Below are 12,578 nucleotides of genomic sequence, written 5' to 3'. Positions count from 1 at the left end.
AAGCAAAAGTACACAATAGTCTGCAGTGAGTACCCCCCAACACTTCATCTGTACTATTCCAGCCTTTAGGTCCATGATTGTTCAACAGTTTGTTTGGCTTTCTGTGTTAACTCTCTTTTCAGCCACCAGGTTCCAGATGGCAGCATGATGCCAACCAGAGGTCCCTGGACAGACGACTCCACCAATGTGTCCTGGAGCTCCTCCTCCCCATAAACCTACCTTACCAGGGAAAGAGAGAGGCAGACTGGGAATATGGACTGACCAGTCAATGCTCATGTTCAGCGGCCAAGCAATTACAGAAGATATACTTTCCACCTTCTGCAATCCACAATGACCTTGGGTCCATACTCCCAGAGGGATAAAGAATGGGAAAGCTCTCAGGAAGCAGATGGGATATGGAGATCTGGTGGTTGGAATTGTGTGGAGTTGTACCCCTACTGTCCTAAATGTCTCCTTTTTAAAATAAATAAATAAATAAATAAATAAAAAATAAAATAAAATTTGGGCACAGATTAGCAAAAAATAAAAATAAATAAATTGCAGTCTCAGGAACATACTGAAAATATGATTGCAAAGTTGATTTATTTCCTTAGTTAAAAAAAATGCACTGGTGGTGAAATAAGTAAATAAAAATGACAAAATTGCTATTTATCCATTAAAATTCTCATGAATTAATTTCATATCTTCTACTTACACATGAATACTTAGTTTTTAATTTAGAAGGAAATAATACAATTGCACAAATTATATGTATATAATAAAATAAAATGTTATGTGAGACAAATGGGAAATCGAATATAGGTAGAATACGTGCAATGATCTTTGATAATTTGGACAATGCAATTTAGTCAGGGAAATGAATAATGAGTAAATAAATGAACGTAAACACAGTTATTAATTTCTTTAAGAAACAGCAATTAAGGATTAAGTTCTTGGATGAAAATCAGTTTTGAACTATGTGATGCAATACACTGGAACTGCTCAAGAGGATGAAGGTTATTTACCTCTTCACAGAAATTATTGATAAAGCTGTCGCTTCCCAAAAGACCAGTGATAAGTAACTGAAACCACCATTAGGAAACGAAGAATGACTCCATCCCAAAGGAAGAGTGAGTTCTCATGCTCAAGAGCTTCTTTATGATATTATATTACCATGATGATGATCTAGTTGTTGGGGGTCATTTTTAACATTGAGAACAGAATAGTTCTGACGATGACATTGTAGAAACAAGGCATTTTTCTCAGTTGCAACACCTTCTAAAGCATTTTCTTGAAGCCCCCACCACTTCTTTGTTCCTCAAACTATAGATGAGTGGATTGAGCATGGGGGTCACTATGGTGCCAAGAACAGCCCCAATTTGGTCTTGCTCAGGTGTGTGGGCAGAAGTGGGTGTCATGTAGATGAATATGGCTTGACCGAAGTAGAGGCTCACCACTGTCAGGTGGGAGGAGCAGGTGGCCAGAGCTTTATTTCTTCCCTTGGGAGAGTTCATTCTAAGTACAGTGAGGAAGATGAGAGTGTAGGAGGTCAAGATGAGTATAAACGGGACCAGGAGAAAGACAATAGTTGATACAAACTTTACCATCTCATAGGCTGATATGTCCACACAAGACATTCTCAGGATGGCAGGCATCTCACAAAAATAATGATCAATCTCCCTGGAACCACAGATAGGAAAATTCATTGGGTAGATGGTGTGGACAAGAGCTGCGAGGGCCCCACCTATCCAGGCTGCTGCTGCCATCTGCAGACAGATCTTGGGACTCATGAGGACAGTGTATCTAAGGGGGTTGCAGACAGCTACATATCGGTCATAGGCCATGAGAGTCAGCAGAATGCACTCAGCAAGGCCAAGTGTGAGAAAGAAAAAGAGTTGTGTTGCACAGGCAAAATAAGATATGTTCTTCTTCCCTGTGAAATAGTTGACGACCATCTTCGGAACTGTACTGGAGACATAAGCCAGGTCTATGAGGGAGAGCTGACTAAGCAGAAAGTACATGGGTGTGTGGAGGCGGGAGTCCACCCAGATGAGGAGGATTAGTACGCAGTTTCCAGTGAAAGCAATGGTATAAATAATGATAATGATGATGATGAGGAGATGAGGATATCTGAACCAGGGAAAGAGTCCCAGGAGGATGAAGTCAGTTGATGTTTTATTCTTCTGGTCCATATTTTCATTCAAATGTTTTTTTTTAGTTGGATACCTTTAGAAACAAAATACTAGAGAAGAGGCTGTTGCAATGTAGTGACACTTTGCTAAAATAATTTGATAGTTTGATAATCCCTAAACATTATGGAGGAATCTAAAACAGTGCATTCTCATAAATTGCTTTTTTTGTTTTTTAGTAGACACTGGGGCTTCACTACTCCAAGACAACTTTTTTTCAGGTAGAAAGATATGACAGAGATAGATATAGAAATGCAGAAAGAAAGGAAGAAGTAAAAAGAGAAAGAAAGAAAGAAATAATGAAAAAGAAAAGCACTGAGGCTTCCTCAGTGCAGTGGGGACCAGCCTTAACTGTGGGTTTTTCTCATTGTAAAACAATTACCCAAGTGTGTTATCTTACTGGGAAAAAAAATCTCAAATTATAACACCTATATCTATAAATTAACAATGTTATATCCTGTAATTTTGTTTGATTTTGGTAAATACATATTTAATTCCTGTGAGAATACTACTTACTGACTTCATCATCATTCCCCCATATATTTGAATTTTTAATGTATTCTTGGCTGCTGATATTCCATTGTCTTGCATATTACTATTCTGAATGTCTGATTTTACTTACATTTATATCAGAGTATCGTGAGAATTTCCCTTGAGATTCTCTCATATCTATACTTAAGAAATTTTAATTACCATTCAGATGAGGTAGGTTGTAAATGATTTACTTACTGGCCTCCATATTTATTATTTTTCATTAGCTTTATATTTTAATTCTTCTCTTAGCTTTAACCTTAAATAATTAATTTTCCCAGTCAATTAATAATGCAAAATAGACCTTTGTCTATTAAAGGTTCAATTGTTGTTCATAGCCCATGAAGCACTAACTCCTTCAGAATACTTTAAAGCTGCTGACTAAAATCCCATGGATAGATTTTAAGATACCTTGTTTGTAGGAATGGTGTCTTTCTGGTAATGACAAGATAAAGACATATATCCTCATTTATCTAATGACAAATTCCTCATAATGTCCAATCCCTGAATGAATAAATTGTGAACTTTGTGAGAAGAAATGATTTCGTCTCATTTCAAGCAATGACAGCCAAAAATTCATGATCTGTAATTCACTTGAACTACTTGGCATTATATCAGACTTTTATATCTCTGTGCCTTCCTTTATTTGAGATACTGAAAGAGACTGTATAATGTCTGATTCTTAATGAAAAGATAGCAGAGTTTGCAATGCCGTACTTTCAAGGTAGTTCATTGTTACCTTGTGGCAGCATTTGGGTCTGAGAGGGTTTTTTTCCCTTTAAGTTTTAGAAACCCTGAGAATCTCTGCAGTCCTGTTCTACTTTTCTAAATTGATCTCCTAATAATGCTCCTCTGCCTTCTTGCACTTTTTAACTTTCTTCTTTTCCTTAATTAACTAATTAAAATAAATGTATTGAGTGGAAATAATGGTTTACAGGACAGTTACTGACACTTGGATATGATTTCTCATCACACCATGATAGGTGTCTGCATACCATTTCCATCACCCACCCTAGTCCCTCTTCAGTACCCTGTGTTAGATATCTGATGCCTTCTTCCCCATTGCCCCCTAGTCCAGAATCCTTTGCTTTGTTGTAATACATCCCACCCAGTTCAAGCTTCACTCTGTGTTTCTTTTTCTCTACTTCTTAAGTACTACCGTTAAGGGAGATCACCAGGTATTTATCCTTCTCCTTCTGACTTATCTCACTTAACATGATTTCTTCAAGTTTTACTCAAGACATGGAAAAGGAGATTTTATTATTTCTTACAGTTAAGTAGTATTCCTTTATGAATATATACCACATTTTTTAAATCACTCACCTATTATTGAACATCAGATTTCTTTCCATGTTTGAGCTATTACAAATTACTCCTGTAGACATAGGTATACACAGATCTCACTGGATAGGTCTTTATGTGCTCTTTAGGTAAAGCTCCAGGAAAGGAACTTACGGATCACAGAGTTATCCCTTTCACTCATTTCCATAGAGTGTCCTATGGAAACTCTAGATTTCTTAACATAGATGAGACTTTTCTAGAGAATGGAATGATGGGAGAATGCCTTTGAAAATGATATCCCATATTTTTAAAAGATCACATGGAAAATATGACACTGTGCTTGCCAGTTTAACACACAGGGAGTGCTATCCACTATGGAAGAAGATTAAATGAAATGTCAGCTGGGATGAGAAATAAGCAAACACTGCAAAGTAGTTTGCACTGGGAAGGACAAAAGAAATTCAGCAATGTGTCTTAGCATTTGAATGATAATCAGTTTTTGAAATCTCTATTCTAACATTTTGCATTAAATTTAATGCAAATTAGTCATTTTATGGATTAGTCAATGAGGCACACAAATGAGATCCATTGTATTGAAATTTTCATGATATTTTATCAGTAATAGTCACACAATAATAAATCCTTTTGTATTTAGGCATGTGTAGTAAAAGTGATTCATGTGATTTCTCCAAAAAGATGTTTTATCAATATCTTCGGAATTAAAAAAAAAATCAGTGAGAACACTAAGATTTTTGTTTTGTGTCTAAAAATGAGGTTAATTCTTGGTTTATAATAACTGATTTTGCTTTCTTTAAATGTAAAATTTGTCAGTAGATATTGAGAACACCACATATACATACTTTATTACATTGAAATAAAAAGGAAAAATAATTTTACTTATGATAAATAGCTTACCTAAAATAATGAAATTCTGAAATTTTTCCCAGGAAAGGTCAAATTTCCTGCCAACTATGTAATAACCTAACACTCTTTATCACATAATGCCTGAAACTGAGTGTCTAATAGAAAAAATAAAACCACCTAAATTATTTTTGCTGATAGAAGGATGTGGAAGATTCCTGTTATTCACAACTTACTTCTTAGATCTACTCTTTTTAAAATTTTTTAAACTTAAAATTTTTTATTATCTTTATTTATTGAATAGAGACAGTCAGAAATTGAGAGAGTTGAGGGAGATAGGGAGGGAGAGACAGAGAGACACCTGTAGCACTGCTTCACCACTTGCAAAGCTTTCCCCCAGGTGGGGACCAGGGTCTTGTACCTGGGTCCTTACGCATTGTAACATGTGCGCTCAAGCAGGTGCGCCACCACCTGGCCCCAGATCTACTCTTTAAAAAAAATATTTATAAAATGGATACACTGACAAAACCATAGGATAAGAGGGGTACAACTCCAGACAATTCCCACCACCAGAACTCCATATCCCATCCCTTCCTCTGATAGCTTTCCTATTCTTTATCCCTTAGGCCTTTCTTCTGTAAAACAATGTCTAGGAAACTAGCATGGTCTTTGACATATAGATTTCAGGTAATATTCTTCCCATGCTAGGGCATATCATGCCCAAATATTCCAAGGGCAATCTACTTCAGAATAAGGTAACAGTAATGATAACTATAATGGTGGCAGCAAATTACTTACTAAATATAAGTGAGACTGTTTGTATTAGTCCATTGGCCTTTTATAATGGCTCTTAGGTGCAGTCTTGAAGAATTGAGACAGAAGGGCAACGTGCTCTCACTGCATCTCTTTCTAGGGAATAGCTGGAGAACACAAGGATCAGGAATTTTTTAAAATATTATTTATTTATTTACTTATTTATTTATTCCCTTTTTGCTGCCCTTGATGTTTTATTGTAGTTATTATTGTTATCTGTCTTCGTTGTTGGATAGGACAGAGAGAAATGGAGAGGGGAGGGGAAGACAGAGAGGGGGAGAGAAAGAGAGACACCTGAAGACCTGCTTCACTGCTTGTGAAGCGACTCCCCTGCAGGTGGGGAGCCAAGGGCTCGACTGGGATCCTCAGCTGGTCCTTGCACTTTGTGCCACGTGTGCTTAACCCGCTGCACTACCACCAGACTCCCAAGGACCAGGAATTTTTTTCTAAGACTCTCTTTTCATAAAATGATTGTTATATCTTTCTAGTCATTTGCATATTTATATTAGAAATTATCATTGTTAAAGATGTTAAAAAATACTTGTTAATACTTCCAGTTGTCAAAGAAATGCCTTCCATACCGTGTTGTTCAAACTTACCTGCTCTGAACCTTTGGTTGTGGAGATTAGATAAACAGGGTTAACGTCTTGCACATCTATTTCATCAGTAAGTAGAAAAATTCTTGTTTTTCTGCCTCCATCCCTAGTTATTGCTGCCTGGTGAACTTCTAGTAACTGCTACCTTCCTGTTGTATTCAGTGGTTCTCTGCATTATATTAATGAATTCTTATCTTGGGATACCACGTTAACAGCATTTCAAGGTCCCTGAAAAAGAATTCTTTAAACCTCTGCTCCACATTTGATTTAGGTTTGAAATAATCATGTGAAAACTCAATATTGTCTTCTGAATTAGACCAGGTCCTTCTATAGTTTCTGTGTATCACAGAACTGGGGAAGCCTTGAAGGGTCTCAAGGGAGTCTGTCCCAAGACTTCAATTAATCATGTACACAGAATAAGAGCAGGGATCTTAGAAACCTCTTGTGAAAGATACACATTGTCCAGTACTGTGTACTTTTTTTTTTTTTTTTTGCAGAGCAGAAACTTCAGACATACATAGCTTAACTGCTGCTGGGAGACTCGGAGAAACACCACTGCACAAGAGCTTCCTTGGTGTGGTGACACTTCCATATGGTGTCAAAGTATGAGAAACACTGCTTCTATTACCTTTCATATAATAATTAACTGCTCAGGAAGAAAAAAAAACACACAGTGAGCAAAAAACTTTTACTCATGACATGGCTTTGAAACAGATTCATCTCTTTTCTACATATGGATAATTTTCAATATTTTTAATGGTTTTGATCTTTTATTTTTTCCTCTGATTTTATTAAGCTCTAATTGACAATTAAAATAGCTTATATTTAAAATATATAGCTTTGTGATGATTTGATATATATATATATATATATATACTCTGAGAAACCACAATTCATCACATATGTGGCCTTTTTGTTTTCTAGGGTCAGTGAAAGTTCACAGTTTACTTTTAATAAATTGTGAATATCAATATTTGATTATCAAGTACATCTGCCGTACTTTATATTAGAGCTTTAGAACTCAACTTGGAGTTGGTGCTTTCTGACCAACTTCTATTTTTCCTACCAACTGTTCCCTGGCATATACTTCATTCTTTGTTTCTGTCAGCTCAATATTTTTTCCTAAGGTTCCACATATAAGTGATATCATCCAGCAAAAGTCTTACTCTCTTTGCCTTATTTCATTTAGTGTAATGCTCTTCAGTTTCACCTGTCTTGTTGGAAATGTCAGAATTTCCTTTTTTTACAATTGAATAATATGAATATATAAATTTTTTCAAATATATGAGAATAGATGTATTCATACACATTTTTCTATCAGTCCCTCTATTGACTTCATTTTCACATCTATAATAAATATGATTTAATACACCTGTTTTTTAAATTTTTATTTATTTCAAAAAAGAGACATTAACAAAACCATAGGATAAGAGGGTACAACTCCACACAATTCCCACCACCAGAACTCCATATTCCATCCCCTCCCCTGATAGCTTTCCTATTCTTTATCCCTCTGGGCGTATGGACCCAAGGTCATTGTGGGTTGCAGAGGGTAGAAGATCTGACTTCTGTAATTGTTTCCCTGCTGAACATGGGTGTTACTGGTCGATCCATACTCCCAGCCTGCCTCTCTCTTTCCCTACTAGGGTAGGGCTCTGGGGAAGCTGATCTCCAGGACACATTGGTGGGGTCGTCTGTCCAGGGAAGTTTGGTTGGTAGCATGCTGGCATCTGGAACCTGGTGGCTGGAAAGAGAGTTAGCATACAAAGTCAAACAAATTGTTGACCAGTCATGGACCTAAAGGCTGGAATAGTGCAGATGAAGTGTTGGGGGGTTGCTCACTGCAGACTACTATGTATTTTTGCTTTCAGGTATATATTCTGACCTAGTTTAGGGATAGGCTCTATCTCATGGGACCTAGTCTATATCTAGGTTTTGGGACTTAGGAAGTGAACTGCCTGGAATGGAATTAGAGAATACTATGAAAGGAAAGGTCTCATCTGAGTAATGAAGCTGAAGGGTTGTCATTTCACACCTGAAGTTTCTGGACACAGTCTGAAGTGAAGCAAGCTGAGGTGGCATTCGTTGCACTGATTAGGTTGGGAACAGTGGATGAGATATTTGGTATGAGTTGAGAGAAGCATGCAGGAAAGTGCACCCCACCCTAAGGTTCCAGGACTGGGGGAAATATAGGCTCTATAGTGGAAATGTGAAGTTCCTGCTGTCTTAGGGTTCAAGAAGACAATGGATAGTTATTGTTATCAACACATTATTTGGTAATAGGTTAACTTTGAAAAGTCCCTTTGTTAGGATTTACTGTACAATACCCAACATCTTGTATATAGTTGTGCCACCGATTGTTTCTGTTCTCCCTGGTCTAAGCTTTTGAGAGAGTCAACATATCAAAAACTCAGCCTATGTATTAAAAAGACTCAGTCTGTGCTTTAAAAATTTTGAGACATACAATTTTCCCCTCTCATATTAATTAAATAGAGATTTATATGACTACAGATTAATAGGAGTGTACATAAACACCATTCCCACCACCAAAAGAATGTGTCCCATCCCACCCTCTCACCCCAACACCTCAGGAAGCCGAATATCCACCCTCAACCTCACTCCAGGTTACTTTGGTGCCCAACTCCAGATTTAGTCAAGTCCTGCTTTTAGTTTCCCTTTCTGTTCTTCTTTCTCAACTTCTGTTGATAAGTGGGATCACCCCATACTCATCTTTATCTTTCTGACTTAGCTCACTTAACATAATTCTTTCTAGGTTCATCCAAGATGGGTCAGAGAAGGTGGGTTCATTGTTCTTAATAGCTGCATAGTATTCCATTGTATATATATACCACATCTTTCTCAGCCACTCATCTGTTGTTGGGCACCTGAGTTGCTTCCAGGTTTTAGCTATTATGAATTGTGCTGCTATGAACATAGGTATACAAATATATTTTTGGTTGGGTGTTATGGAGTCCTTGGGGTATATCCCCAAGAGAGGAATTACTGGGTCATATGGTAAGTCCATGTCTAGCCTTGTGAGAGTTCTCCAGACTCCTCTCCACAGAGGCTGGACCAATTTACATTCCCACCAGCAGTGCCAAAGGGTTCCTCTGTCTCCACAGCCTCTCCAACATTTGTTGCCGCTCTCTTTTTTTGATGTATGCCATTCTCACAGGAGTGAGGTGTTATCTCAATGTTGTCTTTATTTGCATTTCTCTGACAATCAGAAACCTGGAGCAATTTTTCATGTGTTTGTTAGCCTTTTGGATTTCCTCTGAAGTGAATGTTCTGTTCATATCCTCTGCCCATTTTGGATGGGGTCATTTGATTTTTTGTTGCTAAGTTTGCTGAGCTCTTTGTATATTTTGGTGATTAGTCTCTTGTCTGATGTATGGCATGTGAAGATCTTCTCCCATTCTGTGAGGGGTATCTTTGTTTGTGGAATAGTTTCCTTGGCTGTGCAGAAGCTTTTCAATTTGATGTAGTCCCATTGGTTTGTTTCTGCTTTAGTCTTCCTTGCAATTGGGTTTGTTTCATCAAAGATGTCCTTGAGGTTTAGGTGGGAAAGTGTTACACCAGTGTTTTTCTCCAAGTATTTGATAGTTTCTTGTCTAACATCCATGTCCTTGATCCATTTGGAATTGATTTTTGTTTCTGATGAGGTAAGGTGGTTCAGTTGCATTCTTCTGGATGCTTCAACCCAGTTTTCCCAGCACCATTTATTGAAGAGAGCCTCCTTCCTCCATTTAATACATTGGGCCTCCTTATCAAAGATCAGATGTCCATAGGTGTGGGGTATGCCTGGTTTTATAGATCTATCTCCATAGATACTGTAGGAAATGCAACAGTACACTATTAAATAGTCATTGTGTGAAGAAGAAATTAAAGTAAGGATAGCAAAATACTCATGGAACAAATTAAAATAAAGTGATAAATTATCATAATATTTGGGAAATAGCTAAAGCAGTACTAAGAGGGAAACAGCCATACAGGCATGAATCTAGAAAGAAGACAACATTTAAAAATAAGTAACCTGCTCTGATTTATTTATTTTTTTAATTTATATTATTTTTATTTATAAAATGGAAATATTGACAAGGCCATAGGATAAGAGGGGTACAATTCCCACCACTAGAACTCTATATCCTATCCCCTCCCTTGATAGATTCCTATTCTTTATTCCTCTGGGAGTATGGACCAAGGGTTATTATGGGGTGCAGAAGGTGGAAGGTCTGGCTTCTGTAATTGCTTCCACACTGAACATGGGCATTGACAGGTTAATCCATACTCCCAGCCTGTCTCTCTCTTTCCCTTGTAGGGATGGGGTCTGGGCAGGTATCTTTGGCAGTGCAGAAGTTCTTCAATTTGATGTAATCCCATAGATTTGTTTTTATTTAGTCTTCATTGCAACTGGGTTTGAATCATCAAAGATATCTTTGAGGTTTATGTGGGAAAGTGTTCCATCAGTATTTTCCTCTAAGTGTTTGACAGTTTCTGGTCTAACATCCAGGTCTTTGATCCATTTTGAGTTGTCTTTTGTTTCTGGTGAGATAAAATAGTTGTTTCATTCTTCTGCATGCTTCAACACAGTTTTCCCAGCACCATTTATTGAAGAAAGCCTTCTTCCTCCATTTAATAATTTGGGTCTCCTTAACAAAAATTAGATGTCCATAGGTATGGGAATTTAGTTCTGGACTTTCAATTCTGTTTCACTGGTCTGCATACCTATTTTTTTGTTCTGGTACCAGAGTGTTTTAATTATGATGGCCTTATAATATAGTTTGAGATTTGGAACTGTGATACCTTCAAGCATAGAGTACTTAGTTGTGTGTGCTGTGACATCAAGGAAGGTGTGGGATTGGCCCTGACTTTCTGGAGCCCTGGTTTCATGGCCATGTGATGATGGAGCAGTGGTGAAGGAGTCTGTCAAGTTATATATGACTGGAGCTGCCCAAAAGGGGGGCATTCTCTGTTTCCCTGAAATAGATTCATCTGTCCATCAACTTCTTGGAGGGTGCAAGGCATGAATTTATTTCTCACCTTTTTCTCCTTTTTCTTTCTTTCTTTCTTTCTTTCTTTCTTTCTTTCTTTCTTTCTTTCTTTCTTTCTTTCTTTCTCTAATTTTACTTGCTTCGTAGTCCTGGCACTCTCATGGGTGGCCTCACTGCAGAGATAAGCCAGACTGATCTCTCGTGCTAGCACTAGGGGCTACACAACAGACAGAGACCAGAGGATCATTTAGCTACAAACAAATCCAATTTATTGTACAGAAGGCAGGGTTTAAATAGCAGAAGGGAACAAAGAACATTTTTCACATGTGACAATAATGACGGGTTTCTAAAGGTCAGAACCCTCATGGAGAAGGATCTAAGGAATGAAGAGAATCGATAGGGGTAGAGAAGAGTTCAGGGATGATTAGTGGCTATTGGGTAAGAGAGTTAATTAACTGAAGGTATTTAGAAAAACATGTTAATTATACCAGCAAGGGAGAGGCAAACAGAGAAAAGCAGAATATTGATATATGGAGTAGTGATCAAAGAATGAGGAAATGGAGTGTGGGCCTTACTATTATTCTACTGACAGGGTAGGATGATGGAGTATAGTTTGTATGTGATCAAAGATGGTGAACTTATAGTGAACTTTAAGCAGGCAACCATTTGGTTTGTAACAAGGGAATGAGTTAAGTGTTAGGGGGTGTAGGTCTTTGTGATGCTTGGGAGACTGACAAGAGGAAACTGAGTCAGGAAAGCTTCTTCCTCCATGCTTGACCCCTGAAAGGGAGAGGCTGACAGGTGGGGTATCTTTTCAGACCTCCATCTTTATGACGGGAGTTCCCCTATCCTTTTACAATGCTTTCACAATTATCCCACACATAGGAGAGAGTTTCTTGAGAAAAAGAGCACCACTCCAGCACCCATACACATCCTGTGTCAAAGTAAGAGTTTAGACACTGCTGGTCCAGCACTTCAGCAGCTGAGCTACTTGATCACCCACCAGTGTTTCTTTAGCACTTTCTGTACATACACTTTGCTGGGGTAGTCAGGGAGTTTCTGGAGTGTTTCCTGCAGGGAAATCCCAACCCTATTTACCCGAGTTCAAAGTCCAATTGGTTAGAGATTTGGGGGCTCTACATTACTTACGAAAATGGAAAATATCTTCAGGCTTAGCAAAGTGACTGTGACACTGGATTGAAGTCTAGGATCATGGTGAGAACCATAGTTTTTTTGGGGGATGAACATGTTTAAATCATATCATGATCTTTTATAAGCCAAATCATAACCATGCCTTGCATCTTTTTAATCACTGTATTTGTTTATTATTCAATAGA

General features: G+C 37.7%; 1 protein-coding gene across 1 annotated transcript; it reads right to left on the bottom strand.

Annotated features, from left to right (window-relative positions):
• Positions 1 to 1,241: 1,241 nt before the first annotated feature.
• Positions 1,242 to 2,365, bottom strand: LOC103107667 (olfactory receptor 2T27-like). The gene has a single exon (XM_007516474.2). It carries the CDS (start codon positions 2,169 to 2,171, stop codon positions 1,242 to 1,244), a length of 930 nt encoding a protein of 309 aa, XP_007516536.2. The 5' UTR covers positions 2,172 to 2,365.
• Positions 2,366 to 12,578: the final 10,213 nt, after the last annotated feature.

Source organism: Erinaceus europaeus, chromosome 2 (assembly GCF_950295315.1).
Source record: "Erinaceus europaeus chromosome 2, mEriEur2.1, whole genome shotgun sequence".
NCBI lineage: Eukaryota > Metazoa > Chordata > Mammalia > Eulipotyphla > Erinaceidae > Erinaceus > Erinaceus europaeus.
This window is presented reverse-complemented; position numbering and strand designations above follow the sequence as displayed.

Coding starts and splice junctions, on each gene's coding strand:
- LOC103107667 (XM_007516474.2), bottom strand. CDS start 2,171: ATGGACCAGAAGAATAAAACATCAACTGACTTCATCCTCCTGGGACTC.